The sequence below is a fragment of the Mobula hypostoma genome, chromosome 22 (genome assembly GCF_963921235.1).
Source record: "Mobula hypostoma chromosome 22, sMobHyp1.1, whole genome shotgun sequence".
NCBI lineage: Eukaryota > Metazoa > Chordata > Chondrichthyes > Myliobatiformes > Myliobatidae > Mobula > Mobula hypostoma.
Window position 1 is genome coordinate 46,342,591 of NC_086118.1, and position 21,157 is coordinate 46,363,747.

The window sequence follows — 21,157 nt, forward strand, 5'->3', positions numbered from 1 at the left end:
TAACATCCAACGCCATCTCATAAAAACTATACCAAACATTTCACACTAAACTTATATGAAATGCAAGACTTTAAGAAACATCTTGAAGCAGGAAAGACAGAACAGCATACGCTTCCATGTTCACTTACCAAATGCAACATTTCTAATTTATCAGGTTCACACAACACAATACAAAATTTCTCAAATTTATAATAAAGTGGCCACTTCATTAGGTACAGGAGTGGAACCCAGAGTGGAGTTCTGCTACTGTCGTTCATCCACTTCAATGCTCGATGTGTTGTGTATTCAAAGATGCCCTAACTGTTAGAACACATGGTTGTTTCAGTTACCGTCACCCTTCTGTCAGCTTGAACCAGTCTGACCATTCACCCAGATCTCTCTCATTAACAAGGCGATTTTGCCCACAGAACTATCGCTCACTGGATTTCTTTTTTGTTTTCACACCATTCTCTGTAAACTCTAAGAGACTATTGCATATAAAAGTCCCAGGAGATCTGCAGTTCCTGAGATACTCAAACCACCCCATCTAGCATCAGCAAACATTCAATGGTCAAAGTCACTTAAGTCACATTTCTTCGCCATTTTGATGTTTGGTCTGATCAACAACTGAACCTCTTGATCATGTCTGCATGCTTTTATGCACTGAGTTGTTGCTTGGCTGATTAGGTTTTTCACAGAACAAGCCAGAGGACAGGTGTACCTAATAAAGTGACCAATTAGGCATTGCTTCATGGAGCAAAGGGGGAAGGGAAGAAAGTTTAAACTACATCAACACTTCTCTATTTAAAAAAATTTAAATATTCAGAATGGTGTTGCCTTGTAACTCTTTCCAACAACTAGCTGCTGTTCTCAGCTGCCAGCCAGTATTTTTCAGCAAGGATCGGGGAGCAAATTGGTGGCAGCCAAAATTCAAAGTAGTATGGAGTGGTTGGGGTGGGGGGGGGGGTGGTAAAAAGGAAAGAAGGTTTTACTTTATTTCCGCTCAGACCCATGTTGGAGAAAGAATGGCCCCAACAACTGGCCCAATCCAGCATTTGGAGCAATTCTCCCTGACAACTGACTGTCCATTCTCATGGCCTGGCAAATTCGACAGGCTTTCCAGCTCATTCTACACATTCCCCGCTCTGCAACAGATTCTAGCCTAGGATCCCCTTATAGCAATCACGCCGCGTGCTCATCCACTGATGCCACTATTGCTACTTCTCCAGCATCTCTACTTTACGTCTGTGCTCACAAAACAGAGTGGCTATGTGAGGCAGAACTCAGCATTCAAACGAAAATTTGTGTAGACATCTAATATTGTAGAATCCACATTTTTAGAAAATAGCAAACCGAGGGAGACTCAAACATCCCTATTTAAGGTTACTTAAATCTACAATCCTGAATGCATCTACAGTGGCATCTCAGTTAATTCAAAAAATTCTATCCGTTAACAGGTGAAGTGTCGTTTGGGGCCATGAATGGTAGTGAGGGAGGAGGTGTAGGGAGAAGTGTAGCACTTGTTCCGCTTGCAAGGCAAGTGTCTGTGGGGGGGAAGGGGGGGAGGGGATCAGTGGAGAGGAGTGAATGGACAAGGGAGTCATATAGCAAGCAATCCCTGCAGAAAGCAGAAGGGTTGGGGTTGGGGGGTGGAGGGAAACGTGCTTGGTAGTGAGATCCTGTTGGAGAAGGATCTATACCAGGCTGTGAAGCAACCAGACAGAATGCACTCCGCTCTATAGAAATTGTCAGAAAACAGAGCTGCCAAGGACGACTGACTAAAGCACCAGCCCCAAGGCATCCCCTCTTTACTATCATCAATGAAGTGATCCCCCAAACTACATCAGGTCTCACCAAGGTAGAGGACACACCTGGAGCACTGGATACTGTACTTGACGAAGCAGCCCCCCCAGTCCACGTCGTTATCTCACCAATGTAGAGGACGTCACACAGGGGCACTGGAGGCAGTGCTCAATGAAGCGGCCCCCCAGTCTACGTCATATCTCACTAATGTAGATAAGGCCACACCGGTGGTAGAAATGTTTTAATCCTTTAGTGCTGCGATGTAGTCACTCTCAAGCACAAATTTAATCCTGAACCACACAACCAATTTAAAATTAGGGACAGTTCAGAAGAACATGGAGGGCTAAGAATTTAAAGTCAATCGAACAAGACATCTAAATTCACAAGTTATTATCTAAATGGCATAGTACTGGAGGAGGAAAGAAATCCTTGATCGAACTGAATGCAATTCAGGACAAAAGTGTTCTCCAAAAGTGCAAGAAAATGCCAAGTAACTGACCATCAAACTTGAGGATACAAGCTCTTTCCAAATTTAATTACACTTATTTAAAAAAAAGAGCAATGAAAATGTAAATCTAGAGTTGCTGCATCACTGTGGTATGGATATTGCACTGCAGCAGGCAAGAGGTCTTTACAATGGGTAGTTAAAACTATCCAACACATCACATGCACCAGCCTCCCAACATCAAAGTCATCTATACAGCAAGAAGCCAGAAAAAGGCCAGAGATATCATGAAGGTTCCTACTCACTCTGTTTATGGATAGTTTGTTCCACTCCCAAGAGCGGAACAGTTACATAATATCCATGCCAGGACCACTAGACTCAGAAACAGTTAGTTCCTCCAAGCTGTCCAGGCTGATTGTACGTGGTCTATCAGCGGCGTCAACAGAGCTTTACCAAGAGGGATTTCTCGCAAGTTTGCAGCAGATATTCAAAAAGGGAGCTTCAAGAGCGTTTGTTCAATGTACATGGCCTATCAGCAGCTATAACCAGAGCACCAGTCATGAGTTAGATAGCAGGGAAGGTTCAGGTATAAAAGAGAGATACTGCCTAGTGGAGCGGTCATCGACGGAGTGGTCTGAGGTAGAGTGGTAGGGCTTTGGCTCATTTGGGCTTCGGTGAGGTAAGTGGCTGAGTGGACTTCTGTCTTCGTTTTCTTTCCTTTTTTTTTAAAAAAAGAGAGGAATAAAGAGCATGTCTGTAAGGTTAGTACTTTGCTCTGGGTGTCAGATGTGGGAATCCTGGGAATCTTCCAGTCTCCCAGATGTCCACATCTGTGGCAGGTGCACTGAGATGCAGCTCCTGAGAGACCCTGTTAGGGATCTGGAACTGCGGCTTGATGACCTACAGCTTATTAGGGAAAGTGAACAGAAGAGATAGAAGCTACAAGGAGTTAGTCACCCCGAGGCTGCAGGAGTTAGATAAGTGGGTGATTGTCAGGGAAGGGATGGGAAGAGCTCAGATAGTAGAGAGTACTCCTGTAGCCATCCCCCTCAGTAATCGTTATCTCGTTTTGGATGCTGTTGGGGGGGGGGGGGGTGACCTGACAGAGGACAACCACGGCGATCAGGTCTCTGGCACTGAGCCTGGTTCTGTGGTGCAGAAAGGAGAGAAGATGAATGCAGTAGTCATATGGGATTCGATAGTGAGAGGAACAGACAGGAGGTTCAGTCAGCCTGACAGAGATACCCGCATGGTGTGTTGCCTCCCAGGTGCCAGGGTACGGGATGTTTCGGATCAGGTGCAGAGTATTCTGAAGGGAGAGAGTGAACAGCCAGAAGTCTTGGTACACGTTGGTACCATTAACACAGGAAGAAAAAGGGAGGAGGTCCTGAAGAGAGAATTCAGGGAGTTGGGTAGGAAACTGAAAAGCAGAACCACCAGGGTAGTAATCTTGGGTTTGTTGCCTGTGCTATGTGCTAACGAGCACAAGAATAGCATGATCAGGCATATTAATGCGTGGCTGAGAGACTGGTGTAGGCGCCAGGGCTTCGGGTTCTGGATCATTGGGGCATCTTCTGGGGGAGGTACAACCTGTACAAAAGGGACAGGCTACACCTGAACCCAAAAAGGTCACTAATTTTGCAGGGGGATGGGAACCAGAGTGATAGGGCTGAGGGAAGGGAAAACAGAAATAAATCAAAGATGGCGTGCAACAGAGATGATAGAAAGGACAGGCAGGAGATGAAGCCAGTGGGATGAGTTACAGGACAATAAAGGCGTGGTGCAGTTAACACAGAAAGCAACAAATACTTGACTGAAAGTGTTGTATTTGAGTGCACACAACATAATAAATAAAATGGACGATCTTGAAATTCAGCTACAGATTGGCAAGTATGACGTTGTGGGCATCTCTGAAACTTGGCTAAAGGATGGCTGCCACTGGGAGTTGAATATCCAAGGATATACGGTGTATCAGAAAGATAGGTGAGTAGGCAGAGGGGGTGTTGTAGCCCTGTGTATAAGAAATAATATTAAATCATTAGAAAGTGATGACAGGATCGGAAGGTGTAGAGTCTCTACGGGTTGAGTTAAGAAATGGCAAAGGTAAAAGGGTAAATGGCAGTTGTATGCAGGCCTCCAAACAGCAGCAAGGATGAGGATTACAAATTACAGCAGAAGATAGAAAAGGCATGTCAGAAAGCAATGTCATGACAACTGTTGGGGATTTTAACATGAAAGTGGACTGGGAAAAACTGGCCCTCAAGAGAGAGAATTTGTAGAATGTCGAAGGGATAGCTTTTTGGAACAGCTTGTTGTTGAGCCCACGAGGGGATCGGCTGTGCTGGATTGGGTGTTATGCAATGATCCGGAGGTGATAAGAGCTTAAGGATAAGGAACCCTTAGGGAACAGTGATCGCAATATGATCAAGTTCATTTTGAAATTTGAGAAGGAGAAACTAAAATCCAATGTCAGTGGAATACAGGAAATTACAATGGCATGAGAGGGGAACTGGCCAAGGTTAACTGGAAAGGGACACTAGCAGGAAGGACAGCAGAGCAGCAATGGCTGAAATTTCTGCAAAAAATGTAGGAAGTGCAAGACAGATAAATTCCAAATAAGAAGAAATTTTTGAATGGAAGAAGGACACCACTGTGGCTGACAAGTGATGTCAAAACCAAAGTAAAAGCAAAAGAAAGGGCATACAAGGAATCCAAAGCTAGTGGAAAGATAGAGGATTGGAAAGCTTTTAAAAACTTGCAGAAGGAAACCAATCAGGTCATTCGGAAGGAAAAGATGAATTATGAAAGGAAGCCGGCAACTAATATCAAAGAAGACACTAAATGCTTTTTTAAGTATATAAAGGGTAAGAGAGTCGAGGGTAGACATAGGACAAACAGAAATGACGCTGGAGCTATTGTAATGAGACGCAGAGATGACATAGGAACTTAATGTATACTTTGCAGCCTTCACAGAAGACATCTGCAGTATACCAGACATTCAAGAGTGTCAGGGAAGTGAAGTATGTGCAGTGAAAATTGAGACTGAGAAGGTACTCAGGAAGCTTAATGGTCGGAGGGTGGATACATCTCCTGAACCTGATAGAATGCTCCCTCAAGTTCTGAAGGAAGTAGCTAGAGAGATTGTGGAGGCATTAACAATGATCTTTCAAGAATCGACAGATTCTGGCATTGTACTGATGGCTGGAAAATTGCAAATGTTCCACTATTTAAGAAGGGTGGGAGGCAGCAGAAAGGAAACTATACACTTGTTAGCCTGACACCAGTGGTTGGGAAGTTGTTGGAAGCAATTGTTAGGGATGAGATTATGGAGTACCTGGAGGCACATGACAAGACAGGCCACAGCCAGCATGGTTTCCTGAGAGGAAAATCCTGCCTGACTAACCTACTGCAATTTTTTGAGGAAATTACAAGTTGGGTAGACAAAGGAGATGCAGTAGACGTGGTGTACTTGGATTTTCAGAAGGCTTTTGACAAGGTACCGCATATGAGGCTACTTAGCAAGATAAGAGCCCATGGAATTACAGGGGAGTTACTAGCATGGGTAGAGCATTGGCTGATCAACAGAAAACAGAGAGTGGAAATAAAGGGATCTCATTCTGACTGGCTGCCAGTTACCAGTGGAGTTCCACAGGGGTCAGTGTTGGGACCACTGCTTTTTACGATATATGTCAATGATTTGGACTATGGGATTAATGGATTTGTGGCTAAATTTTTCAATGATACAAAGATAAGTGGAGGAGCGAGTAGTGTTGAGGAAACAGAGAGTCTGAGATAGCTTAGGGGAATGGGCGAAGAAGTGGCAAATGAAATACAGTGTTGGAAAGAGTGTGGTCATGCACTTTGGTGGAAGAAATAAATGGGCAGACTATTATTTGGATGGGGAGAGAATTCAAAATGCAGAGATGCAAAGGAACTTGGGAGTCCTTGTGCAGGATACCCTAAAGGTTAACCTCCAGGTTGAGTCAGTGGTGAAGAAGGCGAATGCAATGTTGGCTTCATTTCTAGAGGTATAAAATATAAGAGCAGGGATGTGATGTTGAGGCTCTATAAGGCACTTGTGAGGCCACACTTGGAGTATTGTGTGCAGTTTTGGGCTCCTTATTTTAGGAAGGATACACTGACATTGGAGAGGGTTCAGAGAAAATTCACGAGAATGATTTCAGGAATGAAAGGGTTACCGTATGAAAAACGTCTGGCAGCTCTTGGACTATATTCCCTGGAGTTCAGGAGAATGAGGGGGGATCTCATAGAAACATTCCAAATGTTAAAAGGCCTGAACAGATTAGATATGGCAAAGTTATTTCCCGTGGTAGGAAAGTCTAGGACAAGAGGGCATGACTTCAGGATTGAAGGACATCCATTTAGAACAGAGATACAGAGAAACTACTTTAGTCAGATGGTGGTAAATCTGTGGAATTTGTTGCCACAAGCAGCAGTGGAGGCCAAGTCATTAGGTGCATTTAAGGTAGAGGTAGATAGGTTCTCGATTAGCCAGGGCATCAAAGGGTATGGGGAGAAGGCAGGGGAGTGGGGACGACTGGAAGAATTGGATCAGCCCATGATTGAATGGCGGAGTGGACTCGACGGGCCAGATGGCTTCTACTCCTGGTCTTATGATCAACACCTACACCCACCAATCCATCCAACACCACTACATACACTGTTACTTTATGTACATGCAATCAGTCTCCATATTTAACCACTTTTTATATTGGATTTTATAGGACGCTTTTATATTTATATTCATTGTGGTATTTTTGTTTCTTTACTGTGTTCTTTGTGCTTTTTTTATGCTACATTGGGTCTGGAGCAACAATCACTTTGTTCTCCTTTATACTCATGTATTGAAGAACAACAATAAACAATCCTGAACCTTTGTAAAAATTCACTAATATCAATGCACTGCTAAATTCACTAATAAACAAGGTAAATGTAGACACTGACCTTTGATATGGCAACATTCCAAATTCGATATGCACTCATGCTCTGTTGCAGCAGTTGATCCTTTATTTCCTGCCATTTTGCCTGTGCTGGCTTCACTTCTTGTAGCTTCCCTTTCCCTAGCTTCTTGACAGGACGGAGCTCACAGATATCATTACTACTTGACTTGCCCAAAATGCACTGCTTGAGATGAGGGCAGAGTTCTCCTATGGACTGACACAATCGTGCCATAAAAAGGATGGTGTTGAGATTGCAATCATTGGGAGAGTAAGGGCAGCTTTGCAGTCGCTCGTCTGCCATTTTAAGCTCTGCTCTCACACAGTTCAGAATGTACTGCACACAAGCAATGCACTCTGTCTGCAGCATCTCTTCCACCTTCGCCGTGTCCGCGTATCGATCAAATGCAGAATTCTGTAGCTGTGGGGTTGAATAGTCATTGATGTTGTCTTTTAAGGTGGAAGCAGCTGGTGGAAGGTACATCACTAAATCATCCAGTTTAAGTTTTAATTTGGAATCAAGTGCAGAACAGAAACTTTGAACACAAAGTGTGAGAGCCTGAGTCTTCATGGAGAGTCCACTCTTAACAAAGTGACTACGATTTGTTACACTGACCCAAGCAGTGTCTGGTAAAAGATCATTATTGCTCTCTGACCAAAGATATGCAGCAACGTTGTATTCAAACTCAACAGGTTTATTAAGGGCAGTGCTAGTGTTTTTGGCCCGAAGCTCCTGTAGTGCTGAAATCAAGAGCTGTTTGGAACTGTGTGAGATAGTCTCTACACCTTCTTTTGTCAGTGCCTAGAAAGAAGAAAAACGTTCATGTATCTTGCAGACCATAATTTCCCAATTTCCCAAAATGTTCTTCCTGTCAAATTCCCTGATCACATTTTCAATTGTAAGAAATATTATTTTTGATTTCTGGTCTTACTGGGAACAATAATCCAGATAAATACAATGGCTTTTAACAAAGAAAACATCCCTCTTTACAAAGGCATAAGGTAAGTAAGTGAGCATTGTCTAAAATCTCAACCACAACTGATGAGTTTTATAAACCGGGGAGAAGTTATAAAGAGATAGATTTTGCAGAGGATTCCAGATCATGGGATTTAGAAGTAAATGGCTCAGCCTTCATTTTGAGATAGAAGTATTTTAAAGAGTAGTGTGCAAGAAACTGACATCATGGAGGCAGGAGTGCAACAGACTTTCAACACAGGAAAAGGTGACAGAGACAGGAAGCAGGGGCATGGACATGCCAACACAGAGAAAATATGATTAGAAGTGAATTTTTGGTAGAGATACTAATGGTTTGAGTTTTTAGATGAGCTTTATTTGTCATGTGTACATCAAAACAGACAGTGAAATGCATTGTTTATGTCAATGATCAACACAGTTCAGTATGTGCTGGGAGCAGACAACAAATGCCACCATTTTTCCGGCACCAACTTACTAACCCTAACCCTTGCATCTTTGGAATGTGAGAGGAAACCCAGGCTGTCACAAGGGAACATACAAACTCCTAACAGACAGTGGCAGAAATTGAATCTTGATCACCGACTGCTGGTGCTGTGAAGTGTTGCACTGACCGCTACGCTACGCTATTCATGCCATATGCAAGGTTAGATGGGAATATGTTTAAATTGTTGCATCCAGGGATTTAGAGGTAGATGGACTGTAGCAGAAGCCAGTGTTAAAACTAAGATAGACAGCGTACAAGATAGGAAGCTCAGCTTGACATGCAAAATGTCACAAGATAATGGAGTGATTTTGCCTAGGCAAAAGTTGATGGCCCACTCTTGTGCCAGTCTATTCCGTAACTTCAGAATAGTTGTAGAATGTTATCTGTTTAAGCAATATCCTGTGCCTTTTTAAGTGTACAGAACAAAATTCAAACACGAAAAATTATTATAGGCATTAGTTCTCCAAGTTTGAGTTATTAAAACCCACTCAGCTACTTAAGGAACCATAATGGGAGCAGTTTATTCCTTTGTAGGTCACAGATAAAGAGATTTAACCACACTTAAAGATAGGGCATTAGTATTCTAGACAACGGAAAAGAGGAAAGGGTAAACTCAAAGGTTTTAGGAATGATTGACAGCAGATTGTCATTCAGTTTGAAAGTAGATGTAACAAAATTTAAATCAGGAAACATTGGTGGTATTCTACCTGTAATCTGTCAAGGAAGAGCTGCTGAAGGAAATCTTCCCAGAAGGAGAAAGGCTTCTCCAAGAGTCGGTAGCAAACAGTTTCCCAGTTCTGATATATTGATTCACTAGTGAGGAGTTCCCACACGGCATCTCGAATTCCGGCAAGACCCTTCAGACTTTTCACATAGATCAGCAGATTCCCAATTCCCATTTTTATGTCATCCTTACACCTTTAATAAGAGTGAAAAATCAAATCATATTTTAAAATCTTAATTGTATTAAAATTTTCTACACAGAAGGTAAGCACTTAATTTCCATTAAATTTAACCACTTCCTCCCAATTTACACCATTTTTGCCTTGTGTCCTGAGCCTAAATATTAAATTACTATACAAATATTCATTGTATTTTACCCCTATGGCTATCATGACAGATTGAGGCCATGACTACATGCAATGTTCCCTTTAATTTGTGCTCAAAACCTTGTGCTGTGCAATTTTTTTTTGCCCAGTGATGACAATATGTGCGCACTGAATAATTTCTTCAATAAAAATAGTATAAATAGGGGGGACTTCCGGGTCATCAAGGGAATGGCGGCGTAAGGAAAAGGTCTCTCGACAAAAAAGAAGGTAAACTGCCCCAAAATCAAATTTAGACAAATACTTAATATTGCATAACTATACTAATAAAAGGGGCAAGGATGATGTCTAAGAACAAGAATAAAAAGTCCGCTTCGAAGGCTGATAAACATAAAGAGATGCAGCAAGGCGAAGGGCCTAGCTCCCCCACGGCAAGCCAGGACGGAGATAATGAGGGGGAATCGGTGACTCTGTCTTTGATTCTCGGAGAGATTCGCGAGTTCCGACAAGATAACAGCAAACAGCTGGAAGATATTAAAGGAGAAATAGTAAAAACTAACTCGCGAATAGATGAAGCCGAAGCGAGGATTGTTGGAATTGAAGAGAAGCTACAAAATGCAGAGGAGGTGATAGCAGAAATGCTGAAGCTACAAGACCAACTCCAGTGGAAACTAATAGATCAAGAAGGCCGCTCGAGAAGGGAAAATGTGAGGATCTACGGAGTTCCCGAAGGAACCGAAGGTAAACCCGGATTGATGATTCCCTTCGTGGAGAAGCTGCTTAGAGAGAACCTTGATATACTGGCCGCAAAAGACCTACAGATAGAAAGAGCTCACCACGCGTTGGCACCACAGCCTCCGCAGGTGCCCAGCCCAGATCGATTCTGATCAGATTTCTCAGTTACAGAACGAAGAAAGAGGTGCTTAAAAGAGCATGGCAAAAGAAAGGTTTCATGTGGAACAACTGTAAAATCAGTTTAGACCACGACTACACACCGGGGATTCTTGCCAGACGGAAGGAATATACGGAAACACGGAGAGTCCTGAAGGAAAACAACATCAGATTCCAGACCCTGTATCCAGCTCGGCTGAGAGTCTTTTACGACGAAGGGACAAAAACTTACGCTACGGTGGAGGAGGCAACGTCGGACCTGGCGGACCGGGGACTACCTATTAAAGTTATCACCCAACCGGAGTCGCTACTGGAGAGGATTCGGCAGAAGTCGTGGCAGTTAGTGGGGCGAGGACGCTCCACTCGAAACAGAGTGTCAAACTACAAGGAAAAGCTGCAAATATTCAGACGCGAATATACAGAGAATACAGATTAATTAAGAGAAATGACTGAAAAGAGTAAATCGGCCTTAAAAGTAAAATGAAAACTGGTAATTGAAAATAATCTAGGCGGAATAACTTGAATGATAGCAATATGGTCGAGACATAAATAGGAGAAAATTATCTATGATTATTCAAACTGCTGAGGGCCCTCTAACACAGGGTGAAGATAGAGGTTATCCCTCTGAACTGAGGCGGGTCGGTGCTCAGGCCTCACTGTGGGAAGTCGGGGAAAATTTTCAAATGTTATACGTTCAGAAATGTCTAGGGTGTGGTTATATGTCTTGGTTTACTGTTGAGAAGGGATTGCTTACTGTTTGGTTAGAAAAGGAGAGTGCTTTTTTTCTACTAGAGAAAAATGCAAACTGAATTGGTAAAAATAATTTCCTATAATGTTAATGGGGTTTTGAATCCAATTAAAAGAAATAAGATTATGTCTAAATTGAAAAAAGAGAGGGCACAAATAGCTTTCCTCCAGGAAACACATATGAGCCAATCTGAACATGGAAAATTAAAAAGAATGGGCTTTAAGCATGTATTTTATTCATCATATAAATTGAGTCACAAAAGAGGGGTAGCTACTTTAATATCAAGTACTCTTAATTATGAACATATTTCAGAGACTAGAGACAAAGAAGGACGGTTTGTAAAAATCACAGGAAGAATAGAAGGTACAGAAATAACATTGCTGAATGTTTATGCTCCTCTAGGTAGTGAATGGTCATTTTATAGACACATTTTTGACCTAATGGTCAGTTCTCGAGGGGTAGTAATTTGTGGAGGGGATTTTAATATTAGATTAAATCCTATATTAGATTCTTCAAGAATAGTTACTCAGAATAAACCTCTGACTCGGAAAGTGAATTCATTGATGGAGGAGTTGGGAATTATAGATGTCTGGAGGGAATTACACCCTACTAGTAAAGATTATACATATTACTCTTTCCCTCATTCAGCCTATTCAAGGATAGACTATTTCTTTATCTTTAATACAGATAGACTCAGGATAAAAAACTGTAATATTGCAACAATTGATCTGTCGGATCATAGCCCAGTCTCTATGTCTCTAATCCTGGAAAGGAAAATGAGGAAAACACTATGGAGGCTAAACTCACATATACTTAATAACCCAAAAGTAATGGAGAGATTAAGGGGAGAAATCAAAGAATATCTAGACCTTAATGACACGGGAGAAACATCACCAGTGATTTTATGGGATACATTGAAAACTGTACTGAGAGGGAAAATTATTTCCATTACTACTCACATGAAAAAAATCAATGCACAAAAATTAGCAGACCTTCAAGGAAAATTAAAACAACTTCAAGTTGGAGATAGCAACAAAAGTAATTCAAATCGAAAACAGGAAATTAGGAAATTGCAAAGTGAAATTGATGATATTTATACGTTGGAAACTCAAAGAAATTTTCTTTACCTGAGACAAAAGAATTATGAAGTAGGAGGTAAATCAGCTAGATTATTAGCATATAAATTACGAAAACAACAAGCAGACAATACAATTCATAAAATAAAGAATCCAAAGACAAAGCTTGTGGAGAGTACAATAGGGAAAATTCAAGAGAGTTTTGAAACGTATTATCGAGAGCTGTACTCCCAACCCCGGGCCCCCAATGAGCCCTATATAGACAGTGTATTGAATTTTTTAGATCTACCTAAACTTACAGATTTACAAAATGAAAGTTTATTAGAACCAGTAACTGTCAAAGAACTGAACGTGGCCATCTCTAGGTTAAAGGCTGGAAAGTCCCCGGGTTCTGATGGGTTTACCTCAGAGTGGTACAAGTCCCTGAAGACACAGTTAGCCCCATTACTACTTAACACCTTTAATTGGATCTTGCAGAGAGGAGAAACTCCACCTTCCTGGAGAGAAGCGATTATTTCAGTTATTCCTAAAGAGGGTAAAGATAAACTAGAATGTGGCAATTATCAGCCAATTAGTGTTCTTAATTTAGATTACAAACTATTTACATCTATATTAGCGCGCAGATTGGAAAAGCTTTTACCTGGCCTAATCCATTTAGACCAGACTGGATTTATTCAACAAAGACAAACACAGGACAACATAAGGAGAACTCTGCACATATTAGAACAGGTTAATAAGAACGAGACAGAGACAATGGTAGTAGGATTGGACGCTGAGAAAGCTTTTGATTCGGTTAGTTGGGCATTCCTATACAGAGTGTTAGGAAGATTCGGCTTTCAAGAAAGGTTTATTAAAGTAATTCAGACTCTGTATGACAGCCCAACAGCCCGAATTAAGATAAATGGGGACCTCTCTGACTCCTTCATTTTAGAGAGAGGCACTAGACAGGGATGCCCAATTTCTCCTCTCCTTTTTGCGCTATATATTGAACCACTTGCCCAACTAATAAGACAGAGCGAAATCGTAAAAGGTATCAAGGTGGCAGGGATTGAACAGAAAGTGGCGTTATTCGCAGATGATGTTTTGGTCTATCTGAGTGAACCAGAAAAATCATTTATAGGATTGTTTACACTGTTGGATGACTTTGGGAAAATATCAGGTTATAAAATAAATGTAAAGAAAACGCAGGTTATGTCCCTAAATTATACACCATCCAAAAAATTGCAGGATACATACGATCTTAAGTGGGAAGCTAAATCATTAAAATATTTAGGAATAACCCTGCCGAAGGATCTTTCAACACTGTCACAGGTAAATTATGGGCCATTAATCTCAGAGATAAAAGCAGATATGCATAGATGGAATCTTATCCCCTTTTTAAGTTTAAACTCAAGGATAAATACTATAAAAATGAATATTCTTCCTCGGTTATTATATCTTTTCCGTACTTTACCAGTGGAGGTGGATGATAATCAATTCAGGGAATGGGACAAATGGATTTCCCGCTTCATTTGGCAAGGAAGGAAACCTAGAATTCGATATAACACCTTACAGTTAGGGAAGGAAAGAGGAGGTATGGTTCTTCCTTGCCTGAGAAATTATTTTTATGCCTCACAGATAACCCCTCTGTTATATTGGTGTAATAGGGAATATAAGGCTAGATGGAAGGAAATAGAATTTGGATTAGTTGACAGTTTTCCTCTTCAGGCCTCAATAGCTGACAAAGGATTGATGGCCCAGTTGGAAAAATTTAATAATGCTTGGATAAATCTTACATTAAAAGTATGGCAGAAGGTGGTTAATTCATGTGGAATTAATAACATGCTAAAACTCTTTAGATGGTGTGCATATGATACCGAATTCCTTCCCAACAGAGGAGATAAAAGATTTGAGCTATGGATAAAGAAAGGTCTTACAACCTACCTCTCATTTATAGATAAAAGAGTATTACAAAGTTTCCAAATCCTGCAGGACAAACATGGCCTAGAACATAATGACTTTTTTAGGTACCTTCAAATACGAAACTATGTTAACCAGAGTTGTAGATATACAGACCTATCAACAGTAGATTTAGAATTTTTCAAGATTCTGAATTCGGCTTGCAGTTCAATACCTAGTAAATCAGTTTCTCGCCTATATAATGCACTCTCCCATGCTAAAAATGTAAATACACTGTATATTAAAGAGAAGTGGGAGAAAGAAGCGGGGTTGGTACTTTCAGAGGAGGCTTGGGGGAAAATCTGCAGCTTTCAATGGTCCTCGACTAATTCTTTGACTTGGAGAGAACATTGTTGGAAAAACATTATAAGATACTTCAAGACCCCATATCAGGAAAAATATAAAGATACAAATGTGATGTGTTGGAGAAGGTGCGGCTCTAAGGAGGAAAATCATTTTCATATTTTCTGGGATTGCCCTAAATTAAGTCTATTTTGGGAAGGTATTCATAGAACATTAGTTAAGGTACTTAGGTCCCAGATACCTCTGAACTTTGAGACGCTCTATTTGGGGCATGTATTGTTCCTTGAACAGAAGGAAGATATAAAGTTGCTGCAGGCCCTCTTAGCGGCAAGTAAGAAATCAATCACTAGAAAATGGCTAAATCCAATACCACCTACATTAGAAGATTGGTACGAAATTATCTTGGAAATATTTAAAATGGAAAAGTTGACCTACTCCCTGAGAACTCAAAAAGAAACATTTTATCAAATCTGGAATAAATGGATTGAATATATAACCCCAATGCGAGCAGACTTTAGATGACTCTCCTAATGATTTATATTGCTCTTCTCATCAACACAGTAATATTGCTAACGTAAGCACCCCTAGTCTAAATGTTTGTTGTTTTTTTTTGGAAAATAGAGAATTAACACAAGTAAAGGGAAAGATTTGGGAAAGGGATAAAAAAAAATGAAAAAATTAAGTAAATAAGTACATAGGGATTGGATAATTATGTCTGCGGGTAGGAACAAGCACGAACAAATTGGGATATAAACACCTACAATGGTTGGTATATAGGCTTGTATGCAACATTTTGGACCAGTGGAAATGGTCCAGAAGGGTTGTATGGAAACTATTATTACCATTTTTCTTAACAACTAATTTCATTACTTAGCCTAATAGGTTAGATTTACCACAGTACATAATTATCTATTTAAATGTTTATTTTGCTTTTATATCATCTCAATGTGTACTTGAGAATGTATAAATAATTGTAGTTTTATACATATAAAAAAATGGAAAAGGTTATATGTGTGAAAAAAGTACATGATAATTGTGAACTCCTTATCCAAATAAAAATAAAATTAAAAAAAAAAGAAAATAAAAATAGTATAAATAAGCCAGTTCTAAAATCTGCAAACAAATCATCGCAAACTCCATGTTGTAAACACCTTCCATATCAGAAACCGGAAAATGAAATGTGATTGTGTACGATCGTGAAATACACTTAATATGCCAACAAGGTGACAACAGTTTGTAAGTTCCTTTGTGTGCTAGTAGCAAAAGATGTGTGCATGCACACCCTAGAGGGAAGATTGACCATGAGTGGCTCTTTGGAGAAAATTTCTGATAAAAAAATATAAATGTACACTTAAAAGATACCATTCATGTATAGTGCAAATTTATTACTAACAAGTAAAAGGTCCGATGCTACCTTGGGCCATCATACAGGCCAACAATTAGGTTATTATTGCTATAAAATAGTAAAAATGTGCAAAAGTAACCGTTTATCGTGTATATTTTCATGTCACAAGCTACTCATCCATTGTGGATGACACAGGTAATAGAGATGCTGTCTTACAGATTCAATGGTGCAGTCTGTCTGGAGTTTGCACTCTCTACGTGTTTTCTTTGGTACTCAGGAAAGAAAAAAAATCACACAGACTGGTCCACCATCTGGCCTCAGTAAACTGCCCATGTTTAAACAAGTGATAAAATTAGGAGAGGGTAGTTAAATGGGAACGTGGGGAAAATAGCTGACAATCAGTGAAGAATGGAACTCTCCTGTGATCTGGTATAGATGAGATAAGCTGAAATTCCTTTCTTCTGCATCATGAGGAAACAGAGTCTCAAGGTCAAAGATGACTTATTTCCTCTCTGTTTCTGTAGGTACTAAAATCACCACAGGCATTATGGGAACTGCAGATTCCTCCAAAGATGGGGCAGACCTTGTGGGAAGCTTATGAGGTCTATGTCTTTCACCACTTACACAGGGAACTGATACTCTCTCAATCCATGGATTTAAGGCTCTCAATGGCATTCCAACACAGAGCAATGGATTCATAGCAGTTAGGGGCTATGCTGCATTTCTTCAAGGGAAACTTTCCACTGTTTGCAAAGTAATTTCCAATGAGAAAACTGGAAGAATGTGTCTGCTTTAGAGATGACAACAAAACAGGGATGATGAACATTCTCCCATCTACATCAACAGTGCTAGGGTTGAGAGCTTCAAATTCCTAGGTGTGAGCATCACCAATAGTCTGTCCTGATCCAACGAAATCCATGTCATGGCATGAAAGCCCACCAATGCTTTTACTTGCTCAAGAAGCTCAGAAATTTGGTATGTTCCCATCAACTCCTACCAATTTATATTAATACACCAGAGAAAGCATTCCATCCGGATCCATAAAGACTTGGTAAGGCAACTGCTCTGCATGTGACCACAAGAAACTGTACAGAGTTGTAGACACAGTTCAGAACATCCCTTCTATGGATTCTGTCAATATTTTTCACTGCCTCAATAAACCAGTCAGCATGACAAAAGACCCACTCAACCTGGACATTTGCTCTTCTCCCCTCACCCATCAGGCAGAAGATACAAAAGCCTGAAAGCATGTACTACCAGGCTCAAGGGCAGCTTCTATCCACTATTATCAGACTCTTGAATGGACCTCACGTACAAGATGGACCTGGCCTCAATCTTCTTTGTTATGATCTTGCACTTTATTGTTTACTTGCACTGCACTTTCTCAGTAGTTTTTACACTTCATTCTTTTATCTTATTTTAGGTCAAGTCAGCAGTGAAACTGTCACTCTTTTGTATTGCACATCACATCTGAAACTGAACGTCAGTCCTGCCCTTCCCCTTTCCACTACAATTACTGTCATATTCCAAGTGCTGATTCAACACTCTGTCATAAAAGAATATTCACTCCACCCAAGAAAAAGCTTCTGAAATTCATATACAGATCATCTATCTCAAATGCAGCAATCACTAATCCGGTTCCACCACTGGCTCAGATATAATTTTTGCCAGTCTCATTTCAAATTTTCCGCATCACCACGCCAACCCATCGCCCCTGTTTTGCTGGTGCCATTAGCAGAATAAGCCTTTGGCATGGTCTTTAAACGAAGCAAATCATTCCTCTGTGCTATTCTGCATTTATTTTTATAACCAGTGCCTTTTTAGCCCTAGTCATGTCTTCATTGAATAAAGAAAGTGCTCTTCGTTGTGTAAAGCACGAACACCATATGTTATCTTTACAAGGTAAGGTGGAAGTTCTGAGAAAACTTGACAGTACTGTGTCTGTGAAAAGCAAATAAGACTTCCAGCTTATAATAAGAAACAGAAAGAAAAGTTACAGCGAATCCAAAACAAAATAACAGATGTGCATAAGGAAAACAATGAAAGATGGGAGGTATTCACAACTAGATAAAGTTCTTAAAGTGGTTTAAACTCTGCATCAGCGAAGGTGTAGAACTGTCAGGAGAGATGGTGAAGGAACAACTGAAATTATTTCATGACGTATTAGGACTGGATTATGAGTGTGATTGCAGTGAAGGGTGGCTTCAGTGATTTAAATGGCGACATGGCGTAAAATTTCATCCAGAGCTTTCAAAGGTATGAAGCAGTTTACCATGCCAACAAAAAAGGATGGATTACAACCAACATTACATTGGAATGGTTTGAACATTACTTTGCTTCAGAAGCGAGAGCTCATTGACTCTATTGGTCTGGACAAAAATTGTAAGACAATGTTGATTTTAGGTAACAGCTCTGCACATCCAAAAGAAGAACTCTTGATAATTTACAGGGCACTTTAAAGGTAGGGTGAGATGATCAAGATGATCATCACGAGGGTTAGAGATGTTTATTTAATCCTAACCTAATCATCTGTGATTCGGCAAAATCGCTAATCCGGCTCTGCACAGGTCCCAGTCATTCTGGATATGTGGTGGTCAGCCTAAACCAATTTAGAATTGCTTTGAAAAATTAAACATTGCTGGAGGCCGAAAATAAACAAAGACAGACATAATGAGTTATGTGCATATTTTGAGGAAGGAAGTAGTTAGTTAACGTAAAGAGTGCAGTAGAGATAGGTGGATGGTCTCACCCTTTACGATAAAGAAATATTGACAGGCCATCTAAGAGCAATTTATTTTAATTGTAACCATTTATAATCTTCACAGGGTTCAACAAAACACAACTAAAACCCACTTTCTTACATGCTGATCCATTGCTGAAGAGTGTCTCTCAAATAATCATGGCTTATCGGATGAGCAAGTGTCCTCAGAGACGGCTGAAAATTCACAATGGAAGGTGGCAAATACTTGAACCAACTCTCAGATTTCACTTCTTCCTTTAACATAGTGATTCCTTTCTCTACACGGATTAATCAAAGATATGTTTAGTTGCCTATGCACAGAAAGAAAATGCAATAATTTTACATTGGCCTTAAAAAAAAAGGTGATTTTTTTTTAAATGACAGTAAATGATGATATAAACCACATTCCTTACAAATACCACACATCTCCCTTACTCACTCTTCCTTCAGTTAGTCCTGACGAAGGGTCTCGGCCTGAAACGTCGACTGCACCTCTTCCTAGAGATGCTGCCTGGCCTGCTGCGTTCACCAGCAACTTTGATGTGTGTTGCTTGAATTTCCAGCATCTGCAGAATTCCTGTTGTTATCCTTACAAATATAGTATTTTCAACATGACACCAAAATTTGATGCTGTCATTAAGTAGTCTATCATTCCTCAACATTGCCTGAGGAACTACATCCACATACTACTTCTGGTTTGCGTGCAAACCCATGCAGGCATGCTCACCTATTTGTACTGGGATTCCTTTTGTTCTCAGCCAAGTACACCATCAGACTACAAGACAGTGGAGCAAAATTAGGCATTTTGGCCCATTGAGTCTGCTCCACCATGCCATCATGGCTGATTTATTATCTCTCTCAACCTCATTCTCCCGCTTTCTCCCTGTAACTTTTAACACCCTTACTAATCAAGAACTTATCAACCTCCACCTAAAATATACCCAATGACTTGGCCACCACAGCTGCCTGTGGCAATTAATTCCACAGATTCACCAACCCCGGCTAAAAAATTTCCTCCTCAACCCTGTTGTCAAGGTAAGTTCTATTCTGAGACTGTGCTCCCTTGTCCTAGACTCCCCCACAATAGGTGCACCCTCTACATGTCCATCTCGGCCTTTCAATATACAGTAGATTTGAGGCACCCCCTCATTCCTCCAAACTCCAACGAGTACAGGCCCAGGGCATTCATGTTAACCCTTTCTTTTCAGGAATCATTCTTGTGAACCTCCACTGGATCCCCTCTCCAATGCCAGCACATCCTTTCTTAGCAAAGGGGCCCAAAACTGCTCAACAAGTAATCAGCCTTTGAGAAAATCCAGGGACAGAAAAAAATGCTGCACAAACGTTTTTTTTGCAACAAATCTTTAGATGGTTACTAAAAGCAATCAAGGATATTTTTCCCTTCCTCAATGGTCTACATCAACCAAGGTCAACTAACATAACCACAGACATGGAAAACCCCTGCAATAACTCAGTCTGATGCTGTATGGCATAGATAGTACTCCCAAATAAGCACTTTGAGGAAAGTGACATTAAAATAAGCTTTCTACATTACTTCAAAAAGTCAATAGTATGAGACCCGACAAAGTGAGGTTAGACACCGTATCTCGTTTCAAGTTATTTTCTACAGCCCAATAATCTAGACTTAGAAGGAAACAAAAGTATAAAATCTCCTTTCAACCATAATACATGTCTGAAGACAGTTGTAACTGAACCTGAGAGGCTTGTGCATACCTGTTGGGGACCCACTTGTGATGGATTCCAAGGTAGTAAAGAGAAGGCCGGAGGTTAGCATGGAATCTTGTGCTTTTCCTTGACTTGGGGTATAAAACAGAGCTTGAGCCTGATACATTGTGGTGGCTAGCAGTTCAACCAACGAACACACCTGTGCCTTGATACCAGCTCCTACAAAAAAAGCAATATTAAAGCTCAAAATGTGATATAGCCTTCGATTCCTTGAAACTGTCATTAAAAAAAGTAAAACAGAACTCTCAGTCCAATGGCATCATTCCCTGCCATAATAACCAGCACTTTTCATCTATCCAAAGACTAGATTTAAACAGAAATAGGATCAATATTTGTGCTCACCGTGGTGGGGTTGGTTCAGTAACTGCTGTATTGCTGATTTCCTAGCTAAAAGAAAATCAGTGAGGGCCTGGCGTGGCGAACTGTCTTCCAGCAGGATAATGGAACAGAGAGCCTCTGCGATTGCCTGGTCTGATACAGCACGGCCCTTAAGAAGTGCTTTACTTTCCTGCAAAATGGATGATCTACAAAAACAGCACACATGGGTAAGAAACAATATTCTTTCCATTCAAATGAAAATAAAACTTTATTTCATGTAATTAACTCAAAAACTTCCAAAAAAATAAACTTCCCATTTTTAAATGAAATGAAAAGTAGTGAATGACTAATCTCTAACAAG

General features: G+C 40.4%; 1 protein-coding gene across 2 annotated transcripts in view; it reads right to left on the reverse strand.

The window, feature by feature from the left end:
* cog1 (component of oligomeric golgi complex 1) overlaps positions 1 to 21,157 on the reverse strand; it is a 50,614-nt gene that overhangs the window by 19,477 nt on the left and 9,980 nt on the right. For both annotated transcript variants that reach the window (XM_063074543.1, XM_063074544.1), the window contains exons 3-7: positions 20,821 to 21,002; positions 20,467 to 20,637; positions 18,854 to 19,010; positions 9,353 to 9,563; positions 7,193 to 7,987 (exon numbers count right to left, since the gene is read on the reverse strand). In XM_063074543.1, the coding sequence (XP_062930613.1) occupies positions 7,193 to 7,987; positions 9,353 to 9,563; positions 18,854 to 19,010; positions 20,467 to 20,637; positions 20,821 to 21,002 (1,516 nt within the window). The remainder of the gene's footprint in view (positions 1 to 7,192; positions 7,988 to 9,352; positions 9,564 to 18,853; positions 19,011 to 20,466; positions 20,638 to 20,820; positions 21,003 to 21,157) is intronic.